The 26,378-nt window shown below is 39.4% G+C and overlaps 2 protein-coding genes and 1 long non-coding RNA gene across 5 annotated transcripts in view; 1 reads left to right on the top strand and 2 right to left on the bottom strand.

The window, feature by feature from the left end:
- The window catches only part of LRRC40 (leucine rich repeat containing 40), a 75,674-nt gene extending 51,353 nt beyond the window's left edge, over positions 1-24,321 (bottom strand). The window contains exon 1 of the mRNA XM_077120633.1: positions 24,083-24,321. Coding sequence (XP_076976748.1) covers positions 24,083-24,233 — 151 coding nt within the window. The 5' untranslated portion in view covers positions 24,234-24,321. The remainder of the gene's footprint in view (positions 1-24,082) is intronic.
- Positions 1-26,378, bottom strand: part of LOC143650169 (uncharacterized) — a 44,113-nt gene that overhangs the window by 4,757 nt on the left and 12,978 nt on the right. The window lies entirely within an intron of this gene.
- Positions 24,398-26,378, top strand: part of SRSF11 (serine and arginine rich splicing factor 11) — a 42,536-nt gene continuing 40,555 nt past the window's right edge. For 2 of the 3 annotated variants that reach the window (XM_077120637.1, XM_077120634.1), the window contains exon 1: positions 24,398-24,504. The gene's annotated coding sequence lies outside the window, so the exon portion shown is untranslated. The remainder of the gene's footprint in view (positions 24,505-26,378) is intronic. The other variant, XM_077120635.1, reaches the window with a different exon arrangement.

Raw genomic sequence — 26,378 nt, 5'->3', positions numbered from 1 at the left:
GCTGTGAAGCCAACGACTCTGATGGAGGATCTTGATGAACTCCGCAGGAGAGGCTCGCCAGCCGAAGCAGGAATGGGGCCTGTCTCCTCTGAGTCCTCCTTAAAAGGCTTCCCATGATTAGATTTAGCATCACTCATTGTAGAAGACACTCCCCTTTGGCTGATTACAAATGGAATCAGCTGTGGATGCAGCTGATGTGATCATGACCTAATCCTATGAAATGTCCTCATTGCAACAGACAGGCCAGTACTTGCCCAATCAGATAAACAGCTACCACAACTTGGCCGAGTTGACACATGTCCCTAACCATGACAGTCCACCCCTTGTCAACTTGGCACCTATATATATACCACCTTAAACCATACTTAATTTCCAGATGAAAACAAATAAGCACACATTTTTTTCTTTTACCTGACAATACTCAACTGTCCTGCATGTAACTGGAAACACATTAAATCTCTCCAGAATAGGATGGAAATTCTTAGGCAACATTCATTCTTAAACTTGATATCTTACAACTTAAACAGTATAACATGAACAAAACAGCATTACAGTCCTCATTTCTGTAACTGATCACGTGGTCAAAGTTCATATTTACTATCACTACCTTCTTCCACTACACATTCCATGTTCCCTTTACCCTCCGCAAGCACTTCAGCTGGCCGTGGTTCTTTGCCTGGTGGGGTGACCCAAACCTTCATTTCTGAAGTTTCAGAGCCATTAGTAGTCCTGCCTGGATTGTGTTATTGCAGTTTCCATTGATTTTAATCACAGGGCATGGTTGTACTAATAGATGTCCTAGGGAATCTCCTATATTCCAAGAAAACTCTTCTTTAACTCCATTATGTAGTTGCAGTCCTACTTCTTTCTGATAGTCAGGGTCAGTTACCCCAGACAATAACGTAATCCCCTTCTTGGCTTGTTGATCCAGAGGCATAAGTAGCCCAAAGTAACCAGATGGCAATCTTAACTTCCAGTTCAGTGGTATCATTGTTGTTTCTCCTGGAGGAAGCACACCCCGTTTTGGAACCAAGACCTGTAGACCAGCAGAACTCAGGGTAGCAGGGACAAGAAGCAAAAATTTTCCTAGTGGATCACTAGGGGTAATAGTGAGTGGTACCACACCCATTTCCACCCCTTGGTTCCTGGACCCATGGATCCCGGCTATGGGAGAAACAGCACAATACAGCAGATGCTGATTCAGAGCATACACAGCTTCCTGGAGAACATTACCCCAGCCTTTCAAGTTTTGGCCACCTCATTGGCACCATAATTGAGTTTTCAAAAGGTCATTCCACTGTTCTATCAATCCAGCTGCTTCTGGATGATGGGGTACATGGTAAGACCAGAGAATTCCATGAGCACGCGCCCATTCCCACACTTCATTTGCTGTGAAGTGTGTTCCCTGATCTGAAGCAATGCTATGTGGAATACTATGACAATGGATAAGGCATTCTGTAATCCCACGGATGGTAGTTTTGACAGAAGCATTGCGTGCAGGGAAAGCAAACCCAAATCCAGAGTATGTGTCTATTCCAGTTAGAACAAATCACTGCCCCTTCCATGAAGGGAGTGGTCCAATGTAATCAACCTGCCACCATGTAGCTGGCTGGTCACCTCAGGGAATGGTGCCATATCGGGGGCTGAGTGTGGGTTTATGCTGCTGGCAGATTGAGCACTCAACAGTGGCTGTAGCCAGGTCAGCCTTGGTGAGTGGAAGTCCATGTTGCTGAGCCTATGCACAACCTCCATCCCTACCACCATGACCACTTTGTTCATGAGCCCATTGGGAAATGACAGGAGTTGCTGGGGAAAGAGGCTGACTTGTATCCATAGAACGGGACATCTTATCCACTTGATTATTAAAATCTTCCTCTGCTCACGCGGCTTCCCGGGCCGGCTGGGAGCCTCGGATCAGCGGTTCCCCAAGCCGCGGTGGCTGGTGACGGGTGCCCTTCCCACACACGCGGCTTCCTGGGCCGGCTGGGAGCGTTGGATCAGCGGTTGCCCAAGCTGCGGCGGTCGGCGACTGGAGCCCCTCCCACACACAGCTTCCCGGGCCAGCTGGGAGCCTCGGATCTGCGGTTCCCAAAGCCGCGGTGGCTCGCGCCCCTCCCACACACGCGGCTTCCCAGGCCGGATGGGAGCTTCAGATCAGCGGTTCTCCAATCCGTGGCGGCCGACGACCCGAGCCCCTCCCAAAAATGGACAGCACAATACTACCTAATTGTAATGTAATTATGTTAAAACACTGAATGAAGCTGCATCTGAGCTATAGTTTTTTTTTGTTTTTTTATATGTTTTGTATTTTTATTTATATTTTTTCTCTATATTATCATTTTATTTCTTTTTCTGTTGTCTTACTATTTCTTTTTCTAAATCGATGCAAATGTACTAAGAAATGATGATCATACATCTATGTGATGATATTAAGAATTACTAATTGCATATGTAGAATGGAATGATTTCTATATGTTGTGTTAGTTAATTTTTTTTTTAATTAATAAAAAAAAAAAAAATCTTCCTCTGCTGAAGTCACCCTCTCGTGTGCATTCACATGGGACACAAATATCTTCATGTTTTTAGCCCACTCAGAAAGGTCTATCCACATACTTCTTCCCCAGACTTCTTTCTCACCAATTTTCCAATTATGGTCTTTCCAAGTTCCTGACCATCCAGCCAAACCATTAGCAACAGCCCATGAGTCAGTATACAAACGTACCTCTGGCCAGTTTTCCTTCCAAGTAAAATGAAACCAGGTGCACTGCTTGAAGTTCTGCCCACTGGGAGGATTTCCCCTCACCACTGTCCTTCAAGAACACCCCAGAAAGGGGTTGTAATGCTGCAGCTGTCCACTTTCGGGTGGTACTTGCATATCGTGCTGAACCATTTGTAAACCAGGCCCGAGTTTTCTCTTTCTCAGTCAATTCACTGTAAGGAACTCCCAAGAGGCCATAGCTCTGGTCTGGGAAAGAGAAGGTACTGTGGCAGCAGGAGTGGAAACCATGGGCATTTGTGCCACTTCTTCATGTAACTTACTTGTGCCTTCAGGACCTGCTCTGGCTCTATCTCGTATATACCATTTCCATTTTACCATAGAGTGCTGCTGTGCATGCCCCACTTTATGGCTTGGTGGGTCAGACAACACCCAATTCATAATAGGCAACTCAGGTCTCATGGTAACTTGGTGGCCCATGGTTAAGCGTTCAGTCTCTACTAAGGCCCAGTAGCAGACCAAAAGCTGTTTCTCAAAAGGAGAGTAGTTATCTGCAGCAGATGGTAAGGCTTTGCTCCAAAATCCTAAGGGTCTGCATTGTGATTCTCCTATAGGGGCCTGCCAAAGTCTCCAGACAGCATCTCTATTTGCCACTGACACCTCCAGCACTGCTGGATCTGCTGGATCATATGGCCCCAGTGGCAAAGCAGCTTGTACAGCAACCGGGACCTGTCGCAGCACCTCCTCTTGTTCAAGTCCCCACTCAAAATTAGCAGCTTTTCTGGTCACTTGATAAATGGGCCAGAGTAGCACACCCAAATGAGGAATATGTTGTCGCCAAAATCCAAAAAGACCAACTAGGCGTTGTGCCTCTTTTTTGGTTGTGGGAGAGGCCAGATGCAGCAACTTATCCTTCACCTTAGAAGGGATATCTTGACATGCCCCACACCATTGGACACCTAGAAATTTTACTGAGGTAGAAAGCCCCTGTATTTTTGTTGGATTTATATCCCATCCTCTGACACGCAAATGCCTTACCAGTAAATCTAGAGTAGTTGCTACTTCTTGCTCACTAGGTCCAATCAACATGATATCATCAATATAATGGACCAGTGTGATGCCTTGTGGGAGGCAGAAATGATCAAGGTCTTTGCGAACAAGATTATGACATAGGGCTGGAGAGTTGATATACCCCTGAGGTAGGACAGTGAAAGTAGATCGCTGACCTTGCCAGCTGTAAGCAAACTGTTTCTGGTGATCCTTACTAATAGCTATTGAGAAAAAAGCATTTGCCAGATCAATAGCTGCATACCAGGTACCAGGGGATGTATTGATTTGCTCAAGCAATGATACTACATCTGGAACAGCAGCCGCAATTGGAGTTACCACCTGGTTGAGTTTACGATAATCCACTGTCATTCTCCAAGACTCATCTGTTTTCTGCAAAGGCCAAATAGGAGAGTTGAATGGGGATGTGGTGGGAATCACCATCCCTGCATCTTTCAAGTCCTTAAGAGTGGCAGTAATCTCTGCAATCCCTCCAGGAATACGGTATTGCTTCTAATTTACTATTTTGCTTGGTAGAGGCAGTTCTAGTGGCTTCCACTTGGCCTTTCCCACCATAATAGCCCTCACTGCACGAGTTAGAGAACCAACGTGGGGATTCTGCCAGGTGCTCAGTATGTCTATGCCAATTATACATTCCAGAACTGGGAAAATAACTACAGGATGGGTCCGGGGGCCCACTGGACCCACTGTGAGACGAACCTGAGCTAAAACTCCATTGATCACCTGGCCTCCAGAAGCCCCCACTCTGACTGGTGGTCCAGAGTGACGTTTTGGGTCCCCTGGAATTAATGTCACTTCTGAACCAGTGTCTAATAATCCCCAAAATATCTGATCATTTCCTTTTCCCCAATGCACAGTTACCCTGGTAAAAGGCCGTTGGTCTCCTTGGGGAAGACCTGGAGGAAGATTAACAGTACAAATTTGTGGCAGTGTAACAGGTTTCTCCCCCAAAGGGCCCTGGCCTCCCCTTCATTCAAGGGGCTCTGGGTCTGTAAACTGTTTCAAGTCTGGAAATTGATTAAGGGGCCGTGACTCTGTGTTTTTATAATTCAGGTTAGACTTCTGTTCCCTTGACCTAGAACTCTTTTGTTTATACAGCTCCAACAAGAATTTAGTAGACTGCCCTTTTATTGTATTTCTAGGTATCCCATGATTTACTAGCCAATGCCACAAATCTCTGCGTGTCATATAATTTTGACGCCTCCTTTGAGTTTGCTGTCTATTATAATAGCCACATCTACCCTGTCTTTGGTGAATAAGTGCTGCCACCTGGCTTCTGCCAACTTGGGATCCTGACATCCCATTGTGTTTTTTAAGGATTCCAGCTCAGTGACAGCAGTTCCCACAGTAATATCTGACCTACAGAGAAGTGCAACCACAGAGCTCTTCAGAGATGATGGTGCTAGTCTCACAAATTTATTTCTCACTGTTCTGGTAAAAGGTGCATCCTCTGGACATTCCTGGGGTGTAAGACCAGGCTTTGCATGATAAATCCACTCTAACATTCCAATCTCTCTAAGCCTCTGGATCCCTTCATCTACATTATACCAGGGCAATTCTGGCATTTCAACCTCAGGTAATGTTGGCCACCTTTTGATCCATGTTTCAACCAACCACCCAAACAAGCTGTTAACACCTTTTCTAACTGCTTAAGCTATAACATTGAATGCAGAATCTCTGCTTAGTGGGCCCATATCAATAAATTCAGCCTGATCCAGCCTTATTTTCCTCCCACCATTATCCCACACTCTTAAAATTCATCGCCACACATATTCCTCTGATTTCTGTCTATATAAACTGGAAAACTCACACAGTTCTTTTGGAGTATAACATACCTCCTCACGTGTGATACTTTGTACCTCACCTTTAGGGGCCTGTTGGGACTTTAGTCTAGTTATAGGTCTGGAAGAAATGAGGGGTGGTGGGGGTGGGTCATGAAAATAATTAGAAATATATTCCAAGCCATTTGCTTCAGGGCCTTCATTTGCAGTTTCATCTGGTGAAACAGGATTAATCAGTCTAGGGCTAATCCCTTCAGGAGGAGGTTGGGTGGCCAATTCCTCAAGGCAGGCTGGAGGTGGGGTGGTTATGTCTTCAGGGCAGACTATTACAGGGTTATCTAGAGAAGACGCAGCATGGCCTAGGGTTTCAACCTCGCCCCCAATATTATTATCAATCCATATGTCACCATCCCATTTTTCAGGGTCCCACTCCTTTCCAATCAATGCCCTCACTTTAACAGCAGACACCATGCAAGACTAAGATTTCAGTTTACGTTGTAAAGTTGCTACTCTAACAATAAGATTCTGAGTCTGATTTTCTGAGATCTCAAGTCTACGGCTACAGGAAATAAGATTTTCCTTCAGGATACGCATAGAAACATCTACATCTTTCAGAGGGCGCTTCAGCTTCTCATTTGAAGCCTTAAGCCCATCCCTTTCACCCCTTAATGTAGACAGTGTATCTAACAACAACCAACCAACATCTCTATAACTCTTATTTCTACAAAACTCTGTAAAGGTGTCAAAAACATTATCCCCCAGAGTCTGGCTTCGTACAAGCGAAGGATTAGGAGAATCGAATGGTGATGTTTTGACTATCTCCTTTGCCAACTCACTCCATGGATTGGGAGTGTCATTCTGATTACAGGAATCAGAGTCCTTAGTGTCTCTGAGTCCAGTCAGAGTAGAAAACCATTCATAAAAACCCATTTTTAAGATTCTGTTTCTTAAGAACCACTCCTGGTACCAAGATGTATTAGTTAGGGTTCTCTAGATAAACAGAATCAACAGGGAACACTTACAAATATAAAATTTATAAAAGTGTCTCACGTGACCACAGGATCGCAGAGTCCAAATCCACAGGGCAGGATGTGAAGCCGACGACTCTGATGGAGGGTCTGGATGAACTCCGCAGGAGAGGCTCACCAGCCAAAGCAGGAATGGGGCCTGTCTCCTCTGAGTCCTCCTTAAAAGGCTTCCCATGATTAGATTTAGCATCACTCATTGTAGAAGACACTCCCCTTTGGCTGATTACAAATGGAATCAGCTGTGGATGCAGCTGACGTGCTCATGACCTAATCCTATGAAATGTCCTCATTGCAACAGACAGGCCAGTACTTGCCCAGTGAGATAAACAGCTACCACAACTTGGCCGAGTTGACACATGTCTCTAACCATGACAGCACTCCAACCCACAGTGATTTTAGCTACAGTCACAAGAAGCTAGAAAAAAGAATGAATTAACCCAAAGTAAACAGATGCAAGGAAATAATAAAGAGAAATCAATTAAATAGAAAACAAGTAATACTGATAAAGCAATAAAACCAATAGTTTTTCTTAAAGTTCAATAAAAGTGATAAACACCTAGTGAACAAGACAAATTATGAAAGACAAGAAACAAATGACCAATATCAGAAATAAAAGAAATAAGAACACTACAGATTCTGTAAATGTTAAAAGAATAAGTGAATATTATAAACAACTTAATGCACATATTTCAACAACTTAGATGAAATGGCCTAATTTCTTGAAAGGAAAACAAAAATAAAGAAAAAGTAAAAAAAAAGAAGGAAGAAAAAAGGCACAGTAGCAATAGAAAACCTGAGTAGCTTTGTATCTATTTTAAAAATTATATGTGCTACTTAAAACTTTCCCACAAAGAAAATTCCCAGCCCAGATGGCTTGCTTCATTAGTGAATTCTATGAAACATTTAGAGAAAAAATCATACTAATTCTATATAAATTCTTTTAGAAAACAGAGGAAAGAACAATTCCCGACTTATTTTATGAGGCCAGCATTACCTTAATACCAAAATCAGACAAAAACATTAAAGTGGGGAAAGGGCAGGATGACTATAGGCCAGTAACCGTAGTGATTATGGATGCAAATTTTTAAATGAAATTTTAATATTACATATAGAAAGGATAATACATCATGACCAAGTAGGAGTTACCCCAGAAATTTAGGTCCAACTTAACATTTAAAACCCAATCAATGTGGGCAGAACACAGTGGATCAGCAGGCAGAGTTCTCGCCTGCCATGCCAGGGACCCAGGTTTGATTCCCAGTGCTTGCCCATGTATTAAAAAAAAAAAAAAAAAAATCAATGCAATTCATCTTAATAACAGAAAAAAAAGAACAATTACAAGATTATGTAAAGAAATCCAAAAAGCACCTGAGAAAATTTATCATTCAGTAATGACAAAAACTTTCAGAAAACCAGAAATAAACAGGAACTCCTTGAACCTATTAAAGCACATCTATGAAAAACCTGCATTAAATTTCATCTTTAATGGGAACAGATTCAATGCTTTCCCTCTAAAATTGTGTAGAAGGGAGAAGAAAGAGGAGGAGGAAATAAAGGAAGAATCAGGGTGGAGCTAGGAAAGAAGGAAGGAAGGGAGTACAACTGTCTCTATTAGGAAACATGATTATCTATGTAGAAAGTCTTAAGTAATAAATGAGTTTAGAAAGATCAAAGATTCAAGCTCAATATATAGAATTCATTTATGTTTCTATGTATCAGCAATAAACTGGGATAAGAAATAAACAAAGATTTACAATACAAAGCATTCAAACACATGAAATAGTGTTAAATTAATAAAATATGTACAAAGACCTATAAAATTAAAATACCAAATATTACTGTAAAATTTAAAGATCTAAATAAATAGAGAAATTACAGTTATATTACAGTTTGGAAGACTCAATATTGTTAAGATGTCACTTCTCCTCAAAGAAACCTATATAGTTCAGTGCAATACCAATCAAAATCCCAGAAGTCTTTTTTTGTAGAAATTAATACAGTGACTCTAAAATTTGTATTGAAATGCAAGGGAACTACAATAGATCATACAACTTTGAAAGAGAACAAAGTTGTAGGAATTACAGTACTTAATATCAAGAATTACCAAAAAGCTAGTCAAGATAGTGTGGTACTATATCAGGATAGACATATAAATAAATGGAAAAGAAGAGGACAAGAAAAATATCTATGCTATAATCTATTGTCATTTGATTTTCAAAAAGATGTTAATAGGGAAGGAATAATCTATTCAAAAATGGTGATGAAACAACTGTATATACATATGTATAATAAATGTACCTTAAACTTTACCTTGTGATACTAAAAATTAACTCCAAATAGATCATAAACTTAAATGTAAAAGGTGAAACTATACAAATTCTGAAAAAAAGGAGAAGAGAAATCTTACATCCTTGGGGTAGGCAAAAATTTCTTAGGACAGAAAAAGTACAAGTCATAAAAGAAAAACTGATACATGGTTTTCAAAAAACATTTAAACTTCAGTTCTTTGCAAGATATTATTTAGGAAATAAGGCAAGCCACATACTGCAAGAAAATAATATATACATATAAATATGGGTATAGAGGTAAAGATAAGGATATCTGACAAGGAGTTATATTCCAAAAATATAAAGAAATTCTTTAACTCTGAGACGACAAACAACCTGCGCTGGTTTGAAAGGAAGTATGCCCCCTAGAAAAGTCATGTTTTGGTCAAAATTCCATTTCATAAGGGTAAATGGTCTCTGTTCAATATGCATGTTTGAAACTGTGATCGGATCATCTCCCTGGATGATGTGATTTAGTGAAAAATGGTTGTTAAACTGGATTAGGAGACGACATGTCTCCACCCATTTGGGTAGGTCTTGATTGGTTTAATGGAGTCCTATAAAACAGGAAATATTTTGGAGAATAAGAGATTCAGAGAGAGCAACAGTACAAAGCAGAGAGTCCACCAGCCAGTGACCTTTGGAGATGAAGAAGGAAAACGCCTCCAGGGGATCTTCATGAAACTGGAAGCCAGGAGAGAAAGCTAGCAGATGACACCGTGTTCGCCATGTGCCGTTACAGACAAGAGAGAAGCCCTGACTGTGTTCACCATGTCCCCTTCCACTTGAGAGAGAAACCCTGAACTTCATTGGCCTTCTAGAACCAAGGTATCTTTCCCTGGATGGATGCTTTTGACTGGATATTTCTATAGACTTGTTTTAATTGGACATTTTCTGGGCCTTAGAACTGTAAACTAGCAACTCATTAAATTCCTCTTGTTAAAAGCCATTCCGTTTCTGGTATATTGCATTCCAGCAGCTAGCAAACTAGAACACAACCCAATTAAAAATGGACCAAAAAATGTGAACAAACACTTGATGAAGATATTCAAATGGCTGATAAGCAGTTGAAATGATACTCAACACTATTAGTCAATAGAGAAACGCACATTTAAAACCACAAGAAAATACTGCAGTACAGTCAAAAGAAAAGCTAATGTTTAAGACTGACAATGTGAAGTGCTGATGAAGATGTAGGGCAAGTGGATCTCTCTCACAGTGCTAGTGCAACGGTCCTGCAGCCTCTTAGAAAGTTACATACCTAGTACTATCCGGTCCAGCAATTCCACTTTCAGATATGTAACTCAACAGAAATTATGTTTACACAAGACTTGTACATGAAAATTCAGAGCAGCTTTCTTTATATTAGCCCAAAACTGCAACAACTCAAATGTCCATCAACAAGTAAATGAATAAATAAATTGAGATACATGTATACAATGAACGATTACTCATTAATAAAGAAGGAACTTCTGAAATACACACGAATAAAATTAAAAACATTATACTAAGCAAAAATAGCCTAACACAAGAAATTACAAATGTATGAAATACGAGAAGAGGGAAACAAATTTATATTAACCAAAAGCAGATCAGGGGTTGTATGGAGTTGGTGGGGGTAGAATGACTATAAAGGGCACAAGGGAAATTTCTGAGGTGTCAGAAATATTCTATATATCTTGAGTATGGTAGTGTTACATAATTGTATACCTTTGTCAAAATTAGTTGAACTGTACACTTAAAAGAAATGCATATAAGGTTTGTAAAACAAGTTTTGCTTTTTTTTTTAAAGAATGCTGCTTATAAATACAGATGTAATATGTCCAGGTAATCCTGTGTACATGCACGTGTCTATGTACTTTATCTCACAGGATAGATAATATACTCTACAGCACCAAACAAGAGAACTTTCTGCAATGATGGAAATGTCTTATATCCACATTGTCCAATATGCCAGCAACTAGCCATTTTGGGCTACTGAGTACTTGAAATGTGGTTAAAGTGACTGAAAATCTTAATTTTATTTAAATTTATTTAATTAAAACTTAAATAGCCACATGTAGCTAGAAGCTACAACAATGGACAACATGGCCCTTAAAAAATACTGAAAACAAATTTATTTGCATGTTTTATTTTGTTTTGTTTGGCACTTTACACTTTTTCCCCACTGACAACAGTTAATCCCAGAAATGGGGACACACAGATAGGTTGATGACAAAGAACTGCCTAATTTGGGGAAGATACTCAGAAATGGGTAGATGAAGAAACTAAAAATTTGATTAAAAATAGTATTTATATGGAACTATAAAGGACCAAATGTCCAATAACCTAGAGGAGCAACAACCCATGATATTTAACAATCTTTTTTTACTTATTTTGACAGCTTCACAGATATACCAATTAATCACCCATAGCATACAGTAATTGTTTTTTTAAGGCAAAAAACCACTATCTTTCCTTTAAAGTCTATATCCTAGCCTTTGTCAAAGACTCATCTTCTGAAAAGAAACAAATATATTAAAACTATTTTTAAAAGTATGACATCATGGACAGTTAATGACACCGTTGTGGTCACCACTGATTTAAGAGTCAGTGACCTAAAAAAAAAAAGTCAGTAACCTAAGACTCTGATTTAAACTGTGCAACTAATTAAATTAGACAGTAACCTAATATCCCTGGTCCCCAATTTCCTTGATTAAATGAGAGGGTCTCATTATCACTTACATGCTAAAATCCAACAATAGTAGTTCAAAAGACTGTATGCTGGGTACAGGGTAGCATTTTCATAACAGTCTATCCTACAAATATTCACTGAACTGTCTATCCAATTATGACCACTTTAAAAACCTGAACCAAGAAATCCGGCCACTATATGAAGGATCAAGGAAAGCTCATTGAAAAGCATTCTTCTTTTCTCCACAGTAATTTATTCATGGCTACTAAAGGCCTCATCACATTAAAAAAAGAATCCCCATATCAACAAACCGCAGTACCACAGTGTCACTTTCAGATTCTCTTTAAAAGTTTAATAAGACATACACATATCCACACACTAGAGAAAACAAGTTATATGGACGAGGTTGCAGTTCTCAATTTAGAAACTATAAAGGGAACTGTTCTGTCCTGAAGTCTAGTCCAATGAGGATACTGTAAACAAAAATGGACCAGTGTTTTAGAGATGAAAAGGAAAAATACTTTCAGCAATCTCTTTGAGAGAAAAACATGCATGAATTTATTACTCTAATTTGAGGATATGTTCAGTTTTATAGTGAATATGATAAGTCTCATTGAAACTATAATGCCATTCTCTGTAACTTATATTTTTCCTGTGACAACATCTAAGTCAGATGGCATTCATTTGTTAGTTAGCTCCATCTTTTTCTCTCATTTTCAATAAAACATATTAAAATGCAAGCAAGGAAGCATGACATTAATATAGGGATAACTTCAAATCTGCAAGAATTTATTTTAAAAAAACAACCTGGGTATTGGTAATAACTTGATACAGACGTCACAAGATCAAGACACTAAAATACAGAACTACTATCTTAAAGGGTCAAGAAACAGATACGGAATTTTCAATGAACTACCTTAATTCCTAGTCTCATAATCCAAACAGGTAGACTTCCCTAGATCTCAGTATGCTAAAAATTAAACGTTCACCTCAACATTCTACCATTGTACAAAGATTAAAATACTGTCCTCTTGCTTCCATTTCTAAGAATTGTTTAAGAATTAGCTTGATTCAAAAATTACTCATCTTTCTGGAATTAATTATTATTAAAATAATCTGTATTTTTTGGTTAATTCTTATCAAGTATTTAAATTTAGAATATCAGAAGTTCCATCTAGTACAGAATCAAACTAAATAGTTAAAGCAGAGCACGTTTCACACAGATTTAAGGGTGATTAACTAAAACCTTGGTAAGTATATGGGTTGTGTTACACTCTTTATCCTGTCATAATAAATTGCACACCCTGAATAAGGCAAATTATCGTTACTCTAAAACAGATAACATGTCTTCTTGAGGCCTAGGAATCCTAGACCCAGTTATGCAATGTCACAAATGGAAACTAACTAAACTACTACTTTCGAGATAAGGAAAAACAGCCTTACACCTATATTTTACTCTCAAATAATATGGTTTTCAAACGAATTCAACTGACTTAATAAACTATCCACTTACCTATTTTCCTGTCAATTCAAAAGTGTGGCTTCCAACAGCAGATGTCACCATGTGCCCTCCCATGTGACAGAGAAACCTCGGACAGAGAAAATTGGCCTTTGAAGGTATCCTCTTGTTGGGTGCTTTAATGTGAACATTTTCACTGTCTTACAATTGTAACTTGTAATTTAATAAACCCCCTTTATAAAAAAAAGAGCATGACTTCCTTTAGAATTTACAGCATCCTTTTGTTCCAAAGTCTGGCACCTTTTACTATTCCTCAGTTTCAGATGAATCAGCCAAAACATTCTTACATTATTGTTCTGCTATGGTCATGCAACCAAAAAGCAACAGTTAATACTTCCTTTTCAACTCCATTTTAATTTTATCTGACCCAATGAAAAAGAGTTGCAGAATCTATATTTAACCAATCTGATGATACATCTCATGTTGATGCTTATAAACGAGCTGTCATTTAAAATTTCTAGATTATTTACAACACTCTTCTTTGAAGTTGGTTATTAACAGCCATTTTTGCTTGAGTACACCTTTCTAAGTAAGCTGTAAAACTGACACTCAGAATGATAATTTAAAAATTAGCAACAATACTGGAACGTTTTAAGTAAGTTACAGCAGTTATAAGACAAATTTTAAAAATATAAGATTTTTCAAGTGATGCAGAAGAATGTGTAAATTGAAGTCAAAAAAGCAGGATTCATTACAACTTCAAATTTGTTAAAAATAAAAACCTAAAGACAAATTATACATACATATTTACATACACACACACACAAAAACTATTTGAAGAAAAACCTTTAAAATATTAACAGTGATTAACCCCGAATGGTTATTGTTTTAGTTTGTTAAAGCTTCCAGAATGCAATATATCCGAAACAGAATGGCTTTTAAAAAGGGAATTATTAAGTTGTAATTTTACAGTTCTAAGGCCATAAATATGTCCAAACTAAGACATCCAGAAAAAAATACCTTAACTCTAAAGAAAGGGGCCAAAGAAGTTCCGGGTTTCTCTCTCAGCTGGGACGGCACATGGTGATATCTGCTAGCTTTCTCTGCTCATTTCATAAGGTTTCCCAGGAGCTGTTTTCCTTCTGCATCTCCAAGGGCCTCTGGTTGTGTGGGCTCTATTGACTCTAAAGCTTTTCCCAAAATGGTTCCTTCTTAAAGACTGCAGTAAGCAACCCCAACTTGTATGGGTGACAACATCTCCATGGAAACCACCTAATCAACGGTTACCACCCAAAATTGGGTAGGTCACATCTCCATGGAAACAATCAAAAAGATTCCACTCAGCAATACTGAATGAGGATTAAAGAACGTGGCTTTTCTGGAGTGCCCAACAGTTTCAAACCAGCACAGTTACATTCAGTTTTTATGCTTTTTTACAGAGTATAATTTTTCTTCAATAGAAGAAATATTGTCTTTTATCAACAAGACAATAATAAATGGTATTTTCATAAAAGAATTAGGGCCTATTAAAAAAGGGGGTATCTAAAAACTTTCAAGAGTTCTTAGATTTAAGTTACAGGAAAAAGTTAATATTTTCAGAATTAAAAGAAGCCTCAGGCTCATTGCTACCTCATCTTGAGAGGCAGGAACGGGCAGTCAATCGTGACAAGCTGCAAGGCTCTGGTTGCTGTGTCAAATTCTTTGCTGATGTATGATTGAGTAAGACAAAAACTATACCTTCTGCTGTCATCGATAAGATGCAGTATTTCCCCACAACTAAATGCCAAAACAACTAATAGCTCTTGGAGTTGTTGGAGTTCCAGAAAACTTTCTTTCCTCACTTAGTCCAAATGTTAAAACCTTTATATGCTTTGGTTAGGAAAGGCCATCCTGGGAGTGGTATACCTCCCAAGAGGCTACTTTGGAAAAGGCAAAAAGGGTAACAGTACAGGCACAAACACTGGGTGGGGAGGGGGGAGGTGTATAAATTGGATGTAGCCAGCACCTAAATAGCTTTAGGTGGGGTCTGTGGCAGAGGCAACATTCTGAACAAATGCTCCTTAGCTTTTGGTCACAATTATGGAAAAGGGCAGAACTGAGATATAGCCCCCTGGAAAGGCAATCTTGTGCTGCATATAACGCCTTATTGCAAGTGGAAGCACTAACACAAAGATGCTCTTCACCTTGAAAATGTCCATTCCTATTCAGGGGCAGATAATTGATATGGTTTCTAAGGCATGCTCTGGCAGTGTCCAACCCAGCACACTGACCAGACGGAATGCCTATTTGTTACAGCTCAGCATTTTCAACACTAGTCCTTTGAGGGCAAAAATGCACAAGATTCTTGGACTAGCGTCCTATATAAAAGATTGAACAGTTAAAGTCGTTGCAGCCAAAACAGCTGTTGAAATGCCCACTATAGAAGACATGGGTACCATTCCAAGTCTCCATGGCACACTGATGAATTTGAAGCAGCTGTGACAGGACAACCTAGTACTGACACTATATGGTGGGAGACTGGCATCATGCAAAACAGTCAATGGGCTTAGTTAAAAGCAGTACAGATGGTAATAGAGCATGAATCAGGAAATGCGCTATCTGTACTGACATCTGGGTTGCTACAACAAAGGCCTTACAACCTGAATAGCAATCTGGAAATATGAAGAATGGACAGTCATAGGTCAACCCCTCTGGGGACAAGATTTGTAGAAAAATATCAGGAACACTTGCCAACGATGAAAGGTAACTGTCTATCATATTCCTGTCTACACTCTCAACATGGTACCTGGGAATGTGGAAGCAGATGCATTCACACAGGTTTGGACCAGCACAGCTAAAACCTGGAAAGTGTCAAAATGGCTTCATCGAAAAAGTGGACACCTAGGGCATCAAACCCTGTGGCACCTGGCCCAGCAGTTACAGCTGCCAATCACACATGAGTACTCTTCATGCTCCCTGCGTCAACCATGTAGACTACCACACCAGAGGGGACACATCGGCCAGTCACAAATCCCAGCGATCTGGTGGCAAGTGGATTACATTGGTCTCCTTCTGCTCCTGGAGGGGGTGAAATAAGCTTTTATTGCCATGGACACAGCAAGAGGACTTGGTAAGCTTTTCAAGTGGAGAAGGTGAACAAGCAGGCCACTATCCACTGTTTGGCAAGGGTGAGTGTTCTATATAGTGTACCTACACAAATAGACAGTTATCAGGAGACCACTTAATGGCCAAATCCTGGGCCATGACTCAGGACATCATGTGGGCATTCCACCTGCCCTACAACCCATAGGTGTGGGCCTTATTGAAAGAATGTACGGTCTGTTAAAGAAATGCTAAAAGATGACAAAAGGTCCTTACAGCAGTGAACTAAAAGGCTCTATCTGTCAGGTCTTAAGTTGTTCAAACGGAAAGCCACTGCTGAGAGCTGAACCAACGCAGGCCCTGAGAATACAAGTCAAAAGGCCCACTGCTTTGCAGCGAAAAAAGGAGAAATGATAATAATGTGTTGTTGCCTGTGCCTCAGACCCATACAAAATGGAAAAGAAAGAGTTAATTGGCCTTGGTGCTGGCGTATGCGGCAACAACTGGTTAAGAATCCTAAGTTCCTGAGGAATAGGAGCTACCCAAAATATCGTAATAAGACCTCAATTTATTCAGAAAATATCTATTAAATCTTTATCACCAATCCCGGGCCTCCTGTTCCCATGGGAACTTTATGTATAACTATGTCAACCATTCTACTGCCCAAATTAACAACTACTGCAACAATAGGGGACTCTCCAAATTTGCAAGGGGAAAGTATCTGATCTTTAAAACCTCTATATAATGTTCTTCTACCTGGTACCTTACTATCAATCAATGGAACTCTAGCATGTATACTATTTGATCAGCAGAAATCACCCCTTATTGTTCCCTCTAAACATCTTTTTTTCTGCCCATAGAGTTCTAGCAAACACCTTCTTACAAGTGGGCTTCAGAGATAACTTATGCCCACAATCGAACCCAATATTAGGTTTGCACGAACTTGCCATCTTTGGGCATTACTAGACTTTCTTGGACTGTGATCCCTGCGAAGTGGACTATGTAGAATACCCTGCTGGTCTGGCAGAATTCAATACACTGGAAAATCTGGGGAAAAAAATAAACTTCTCATTTAAGACTGAAATCCAATTACCATCCTGTAATGAGACCAGGGCTTATATCTTCTCCCTTGGAAGGGAACAGGTGAACAAGCCTCAACCTATATTGAACTATGCTGCATACAGTGGTGTAGGGTGGCTGATGGCAGAGCTGAAACAATGGACCATATTGCCCCTGTCTGTACTGAACGACAATAGGATTAGAATGAGGAGTGGCTACCCTCCGTATTGTGTAATTTTACTGTTAATCAACAAAGCAATAGTCTTTTTCCCTGACTCCAACCAACAGGGGACATACCCTTCCCCTAAGGGATGGTTATGGACCTGTAAGCAACATGGTGGCCCTATTTACCCTATAATTAAACAGGATAGTGTACATGGGGACAGCCCTGTATCCCTTATTTTAGTTTGCTGATGCTGCCAGAATGCAATATACCAGAAATGGAGTATTATAAAGGAAATTTATTAAGTTACAGGTTTACAGTTCTAAGGCCACAAAAATGTCCAAATTAAGGCATCCAGAGAAAGACACCCTGACTCCAAAGAAAGGCTGATGTCTGTCACATGGAAAGGCAGGTGACTGGTATCTGAGGTCCCTGCTCCCAGTTCACTGCTTCTACCTTCTGATTCCAGTGGCTTTCTTTCTAATTAGCCCTCACTTAACTTCTGGGTTTCATCTCTTAGCTTAGCATCTCCAAATATCTGTGTGTGGTTCCATCTCTCTCTGTCTCAGTGTCAGCTATCCAAGCATCTCCAAACATCTGTGTCTGAGCCTTCTCTAAAACGTTTCCTGTTTTAAAGGACTTCAATAAATTAATTAACACACACCTTGAATGGGTGGAGTCACATCTCCATTTAATCAAAAGGTCACACCCATAACTGGGTGTGTCACATCTTTATGGAAACAACCTAATCAAAAGGTTTCACCCTATAATATTGAAACAGGACTACAGAACATGGTTGCCCCACAAGTTTGGATCAAAACCAAAAGAACAAGGCTTTTCTGGGGTACACAACAGTTTCAAACCAGAACATCCCTGTGACTTTGTATTACTCTTTACCCCATACTCTTAGTAATTAGGAAATGGTTAAAGCTAAATATAAAATAAAATGCACTCCCTGGTAGCATTATCCTTTAGCCATCTTTGTACCAAGTAAAGCTATAATAGTAGCGGAAAAACATGTAGCAGGTTTAGCCAATCACACTCCTGAGTACTTAATGATTTCAAAATAACTATACCCTTGCTAAATGAAAAAAAACACACAACTTAAAAAAGTAGTTTTACAAATAAAATAGCCTTAGATATCCTTTCTGCCGTACAAGGCAGCACCTGTGCCTTAATTAATGTGCAGCGCAATGTATATATTCCTAATCATTTGCACAATGTTTCACAAGTTTTAAATCATATGCAAAAGCATATACATAATATTAATCAAGTATCAGTAAATCCCTATCTTGATGATTGAATTCCCTTTCCTGGCCATGCTGGCATCTCTTTGTAGGGTTGTTATCTCTGTGTGAAGGAATCCCAGTGTTCTGTTGTCTCTTACACTGTTCCTATAGAATATGAATGCAATGTCTGTCCTAGGGGCAACAGAGACTGCTGCGTGGGGATGGATTGTGGAGACCTAGGGCCTGGGCTCCCAGACACACACACACATTGAGAGTACGTTACTGCATGCAGTTGCCCATGTGACTGGGTCAAAAGTTAAAGATCAACAGGCCTCCTCAGTGAGGAAAAAAATGTACAGATGGTATCATAATCACTTCTCTTACAAACATTAAAACACCTCTCCTCTGATACGTTGATAACAAATCTCCAAATCCCTGTGTCATAAGACCCTGCTTTCTGTTCTCATACCCTATGGAATGTCTTTGCCTTAAACCCTTAGAGCTGTCCCTGCATCCCACCCTGCCCCCAACTCCCATCTTTGCAGGGAGATAATTTCATTTCCCAAGCTGCCCCCACCAGGAAAAATCTCCTGTTTGCAAGTTCTAATAAAATTCAAGACTAACTTTGTGCCTATCCTGTTCTTTGGTCTTAGAGTTGAGCTGACAAAAGCCCTTCAAAAGCTGGGTTAAAACAGACCTACAGGAACCAGTCAGCAGAATTTTGTAAGAAAATAGTGTGGTAAACATTTTCTGCAATTACTTTTGATTATATCCAAAAACATTTCTCCACATTTTACCTATATTTCATATAACAGGGATTTTAAGAACCATAATCAACAGTCTATTGGCCTACTTTTAGAGTTGAGCTGACAAAAGCCCTTCAAAAGCTAGGTTAAAACAGACCTACAGGAACCAGTCAGCAGAATTTTGTAAGAAAATAGTGTGGTAAACATTTTCTGCAATTACTTTTGATTATATCCAAAAACATTTCTCCACATTTTACCTATATTTCATATAACAGGGATTTTAAGAACCATAATCAACAGTCCATTGGCCTACTTTTACATATTACTTATTCACTGAACCATCAGTTACTGAGCAGAGACATGGAAAGAAGAATAAAGACAAACTTACTGAACAATGTAAAAACAAACAACCCAATGAAAGGATGGGCAAAATACAGGATTAGACACCTCATCAGAGAAAATATAGATAGCAAATAAACTCATAAAACGATCTTCAATATCATATCATTAGGGAATTGCAAATTAAAACAATGAAATACACTTACTACATACCTATTAGAGTGGCTAAAATCCAAAAAACTAACATACTAAATGCTGCCAAAATATGGAAGAACAGGAACTCACATTCACCGTTGATGGGAATGGAAATGGTACTTCCACTTTAGAAGACAGTTTCACATTTTCTTCGTAAAGTTAAACACAGCCTTACCATATGATCCAGCAATCGCATTCCTAGGTGTTTTACCTAAATGAGTGGAAAACTTATGTCTACACAAAAATCTACACACAAATATTTATAGCAATGTTTCCGTTTCCTGGCCTGCTTAAAGCTAACACCATGGGAATTTATTAGCTTACAGTTTGAGGCTGAGAAAACATCCAAATCAAGGCATGATCAAGGTGATGCTTTTTTCACAAAGACCAGCTGCCAGTAACCATTGGCTCCTTTGCCACATAGGAAGGAACATGGCAGTGTCTGTTGGTCTCTCCCTTCTCTTATAGGTCTTCTTCCTTCCCTAACTTTTCTCTCTCTCTGTATTCATTCCCTTTACATGGGATGCCAGTAATAGGATTAAGTCCCATGTTGAATGAGGTGGGTCACACCTTAACTGAAGCAGCTTCATCAAAAGATCATACTTACAGTGGGCTTACACCTATAGGAATGGATTAGATTTAAGAGCATGTTTTGATGGAGTACCTATAGTTTCAAACTACCACACGCATTTTACTCATTACTGCCAAAAACTGGATACAACCAAGATGTCCTTAAAAAAGGGGAATGGATGACCAAACTGTGGTACATCCATACAAAGAGATATTGTTCAGCAATAAAAAGAAATGAGCTATCAGGCCATGCAAAAACATCAAAGAACCTTAAATATATATATATTGATTAATGAAAGAAGCCAATTTAAAAAACATGGGGCAGCCATGTTCTGTAGTCCTGTTTCAATATTATAGGGTGAAAACTTTTGATTAGGTTGTTTCCATAAACATATTGCATGATTCCAACAATATCACATTCTGGAAAAGGCAAAACTATAGAGAGTAAAAAAGATCCATGGTAGCCAGAGGTTTGGGTTTGGGGAAGGGATGAAAAGGTAGAGCACAGAGGATTTTTAGGGCAGTGAATCCATTCTGTTTGAGTGATGATATGTGACATTATGGAATTTGTCAAAACCCACAGAACTGTACAACACAAAGAGCCAACCCTAATGTAAACTATGGACTTCAGTTAATAACAATGTACCAATATATCGGTTCATTAATTGTAACAAATGTACCACACTAATGCAAGATGTTAATAATAGGAAAACTGTGTGGGGGTGAGAGGAAAAGATATATAGGAACTCTGTACTTCCTGTACAATCTTACTGTAAACCTAAAAGCCTCTCTTAAAAATAAAGTCTACTAAAAAAAAAAAAATAGACAAGCATGCCAGCAAAAGAGCTCAGAGATGGTTATATAGAAGTACAAATAATCATAACAGAAAGTGATAAGGTCTATAAAAGAAATATATTAAAAAATACTCTAAACCCTAGCAACAATGACTAAAATATTGAGAATGCTGAGATAGGTGTTCACAGACAATGTGACAAGGGAGCTGAGAAAAGAAAGTGGAAGTTTATCAGGTGGACTGTTGGGGATTGAATCACATCCCCTACAAAAGGCATGTTTAGGTCCAATCCCTGGTCCTGTGGGTTGAATGCATTTGTGAATAGAACCTTTGAAGATGTTATTGGTTAAGGTGGGCCCAAACTGAATGAAGGTGGCCTTAATCCTATATAGCTGAAGGCCTTACAAGCAAAGGAAATTGGGTTAAGAAAAAGAAGCCAATGGAAGTCAATGGACCCATAAGAGAAAGAATACACTGCAATGTGCACTGCTATGTGACAGAAAAACCAAGGACCAAGGGTCACCAGCAGCTAGCCCCAGACGCCACAGTCATTAGGCAGAAAGTGTTGCCTTGCTGATGCCTCAATTTTGAACTTCTCCTAATTTATTGTGAGAGCCAATAAATTTCCATTGTTTGAGTATGGTTTGCTTTCAAATCTAGGAAACTAATGCAGTGGACAAAAGAGAGAAGGATATTCCAAGCAGAGGAGATAGTACTATTAAAATGTTTTTAAAAGATGAAAAAGGATGGTTGTTTGGGGAAAAACTTCCTGTTAATATAAATATACATTAATATAGGAAATGGAAAAGGGTGGGATAGTCAGGGGCAAGATTTTAAAAGGCTTTTTGAAAAGTCAGGCTAAGGACTTTATCTATATTGTAAATTGTAGGTTATGAAAAGTCATTAAAGATTTTGAGTGTTATAATTAAGTCTGTGTTTTAAAAAGATAACTCAGTATTGACACTAACATTTGGATGGTGGTGAGATACAAAATGAAAAATCCAGGAAACCAGTTAAAAGGCTATCACAATGGTAACAGAAATGGCAGACCTTTACGGGGTACTTTTATGTACTAGGCACTTTACCTATATTATCTCACTTAAACCCCAGCAGGTCCTATTATTACTCTCACATTGTGATTAGAAACTAAGACACACAGAGAGTAAGAATCTCAAAGTTACAACAAAGATATGGAGAAAAGGAACACGGCCCCTTAAAGGGACTACAAATACTTGAGAATTATAGTGATTTTTGTGTTAAAGATTGAGAGACAAGTGATGAAGTTGAAGGCTACAGCCACAAAGATCTTCTATATCATGGTAATAGGATTCCTTTCATTTATATCTCTTCCTTCCTATGAAATCCTGTATACTCATTCATCCAGCATCATTTATTGAGTACCCAGTATGAGCATATGCTAGGTATTGCTTTCAGTTCTGTTCATACAGTTAAAACCTGAACAATTCTAAAATAAATAAAAATGAAGCTAATAGACAAAATTTATTTTCACCCTAAACCTTAATAGAATAAACCACCCTGGTCCAGTCAATACGTACACTCCAACATATGTATCACCTAGCATTTAGACATATTCATTCATTTACTGATTGTTTTCCACAAATGTTTAACGAGACTATTATGTACAAGGCAGTATTTTGGGTGCTAGGGATAGGACAATAAAACAAAACTCCCTCACCTCATGAAACTAACATTCTTGTTGAAGGGCAGGGAAGACAATAAATGAACAAATAAATAATATAAATTCTGACTGATAAATGTTATTAAAAAATTAAATAGGTAAGAGAACAGAGTGTGAGCAATAGTATTTTCGATAGGGTATTTAGGAAGGGACTGTCTGAGGGGTGACCACTGAGCAGAGCCCTGAAGGAAGTAAAGGAGTGAGCCCTATACAGGAATCTGAGGAAAGCACTCCAGGCTTTGAGAAAAGTAAGTGCATATGCATCTCTGTAGATTTAAATGTCTATGTTCCCACTGATCAAAAAACTCTTTCAGGTAGAGCAGATATTTTATACCATATATAACCTTTTCTCATTCAGCAGGCATTTGTTTGCTTAGTCTACTTTATATGTGGCACAATAAGAAAGTATTAATTAGAAGGAAAATGGTAACTTTTAATCGCAGATTATTAATATATGAATGACTATAGATGAAAACATTGCAGGAAAAATGCTACTGTCCCTGCCTGTCTTTCTCTCTCTCTCTCTCTCTGCTACATGACCATCAGAAAAGCATTGGCCATTCATTCATGGTATCCAGACTTGTCCTTTTTAGTCTTTAATGGGTTTTTCTAGATGGCCCTAAATTCAAAGCTTTGTACAGTATCTATTCTGATCCTAAATTTAGGAAATATGATTATTATGCCTTGTAATTAGGGCTTGGTCCAGTAGCATAAAGAAGAGGGTCACGTCAGGGTATAGTGGCATTCGCTCTGAACTCACAAAGGGGAGATAAAATAAAGGGTTTTAGGGTTGGTAAGTGTTCTTGGAAGTCGAAGCGTCTCAAATTGAGAAGGAAATTGAAGGCCAAAAAACCAAAATACTTGCCTATCATCTGATAGCGAATTTAGTCACACATAATGCTGTTTATCTCATAGGATGGGGGGATGCCTGAAAGCTTTCTGTTTAAATTTTAGCCGTTTTCCCAGAAGGGTCCCTTCACCAGGGATGAGGCACACCAAGCCAGTCGACATGTGATGAGAGGCCGGATTAAAATACAGGGCTGGATAGGAGCATGAGACAAAGGTGGCCAACGCTAGGCCAGAGGAAAGGGAGACTGCCCGGGGCAAGGGTTTCTGTGACCGATCGCACAATCCAGTCGTACCTCTGGATCTTACCTTCACTGAGGTTCCTACCCGACAGGTTTAACTGGCCGCTCTTCCTCGCTGCCCTTAACAGCCCCTGCGGTACTGAGCTGCCGCAGTCTCTCGTGTCAGACCTGAAACCCGCCCGTGGATCTCGCTCCGCGGCTACCTTGGGGCGTGACATGTTCAAACCCAAGGTCCAGCAGCAACAGTCGCGCAGTGACGCTTAAAGGTGGCGCCGCTGCACTGCAAACGCACCCCCACCCCACCGCACCCCACCCGCCCGCACCGGCCCCGGGCGCGCGCTAGGTGCGCTGGGCTCGTGGCCTTGCGCAGGGCCTTCCCTGTGTGCGGCGCGGTCCAGATGTCGTCACCGTCGGCGCCTGAGGTTGGAGGACAGAGGAGCCCTTTCCGTTGCCGGTGCCAGCCTTGTGGCCTGCGACTACTTCGCTCAAGTAAGTGCGTTTAACAGGTTTGAAAGGGCTTTAAAGTGTATCGCGCGCCTTACTCCTGTGACTCCAGTCTTCTCTAACTCCCGCGGCGGCGAGTGTCGGGAAAGGAGAATCCTCTGTTCCCCGCGCCTGGCGTGAACCTGGGCCTTGACTGTAACTCCGAAACCTGGGCGCGGTTAGGAGACTCTCCGGACCCAAGCCTGTGTTTGTCGCGAGCGGTGGTGGCGCCAGACCTCAGGCGTAGGGAGTACAACAGATTTCCTGTTCTTTGGATCTATAATCTGACACCCCATTGTTTTATGGAGTTTATAGCCCAGTGCGGGAGGTAGTGTGAAATGGAAGGGTTGGCAACGTAGGAGAAAAAACCTTAGAATTTAATTCATGTTCTTTGTACCGGATGTCTAGGAAGACAAGTGGAGGCAAAAGCTTTAGCGTAGCATCAACAGCTTGGACTTGAGAGCTGTACAGCTGAGAGTTCACATCCCAGCTCCTCTGTACCTTACAAACCATGTAACTAAGCTCTTTATTCACCGCTTTTAGAGTTACTCCTTTTTCATTAATTTAGGGGTGATAATTGCTATAAGATATTTGAAATAATTAGGTGGAGATAAAAATTTACTTTAAATCTTGAACTCTTGGTAGGAGAAGGAACTCCAGTTCATAATAGAAAGTAAAAATTTTGTTCAATAACGGTACTTCCTGGGGAGTTAACAGTCTCCATCTAAAACACCCTTGTTGATTCATTCAATAATAATTGAGAACTCAACCTGTTTGGTACTGTCCTGAGTGCTATGCTTTTCTTTGCTTGAAGTGATTTTGTTTTCAGAGGCATATTCCAGGAAATATATTTTTGATTCCGTCAAGTCTGTGGAGGGTTGGTAGGATATTTGAAAGGTAGAAGGCGCCCTCTGGTAAATTCTGCATCACACAGTTTTGCCCGAGTCCAGTTTCTTGCTACCTGTAAAATTCGGTTTTTAACAACTTCCTCCTTTTTTATTTATTTATGTATTCTGTTACACTGAAAGTGAACAGCAGAAAAGTACCAGTAGTAACCCTACCTAGCAAGTTAAGAATGAGTTTTAAAGCAAACACCACGGCAGCTTTTGCAAGGTCTCTGATGAGCTCTCCCACAGTTTGTCTTGACAGTAATAATAATTTTATTGGGCCCTTCTATGTGTCAGGCTCAATGATAATAATACTTGTGTTTACTATCTCTTATTTAACAATCATCCATTTTTCAGATGAAGAAACTGAGTCTAAAGGAGTTAAGGAATTTGCTCAAGGTCACAAGCTTTTGTAAGTGGCATAGCCAGAGATCTGAATCTACATGTCTCCAAAACCTTTCTTGTTAGCTGCTGTGTCTTCCTAGTGGGTTGTATTTCATAATTTCCAACTTGCTTTTATCCTGGGAACCATTTTAAGGGAACTTCAATTATGTTTTAAAATATATTAGAGAAATCCCTTTTACTGTTTTATAGGAAGCATCATTCTTTGGGGATGAATTGCAGAAAAGTACAAAAAGTAAAAAATTGTATCAAATTTTACAGTAGGTCACTCCCTACAATTTATATTCTTTAGTTAAACATTTCTAAACATAATTTCCTGTTCATTGTACTTCTAATTGAAGTTAAATATTTTATTATTGATGTTTAAGTATGATATGTTTGAACATTAGTTCATTTTGTATAAGAGAAGTATATTCTATTTAATGGCAAAATAATTATGAAAAATCAGTGGCCATATTCCTTTGGTAAACTTCAAAAAATAAAAACTGACATGTGTAAGAATTATACTAGTATATATCTATAGTACACTGTGTATTGTTCCTATGAAGCAAATGCAGACTGAGCAAGCAACAGTGAAAAATAGTATTCATA

This window comes from Tamandua tetradactyla, chromosome 11 (genome assembly GCF_023851605.1).
Source record: "Tamandua tetradactyla isolate mTamTet1 chromosome 11, mTamTet1.pri, whole genome shotgun sequence".
In the NCBI taxonomy this organism is placed as follows: Eukaryota; Metazoa; Chordata; class Mammalia; order Pilosa; family Myrmecophagidae; genus Tamandua; species Tamandua tetradactyla.
The sequence above is the reverse complement of the archived record's forward strand: the minus strand, read 5'-3'. Positions and strand labels throughout refer to the sequence as shown.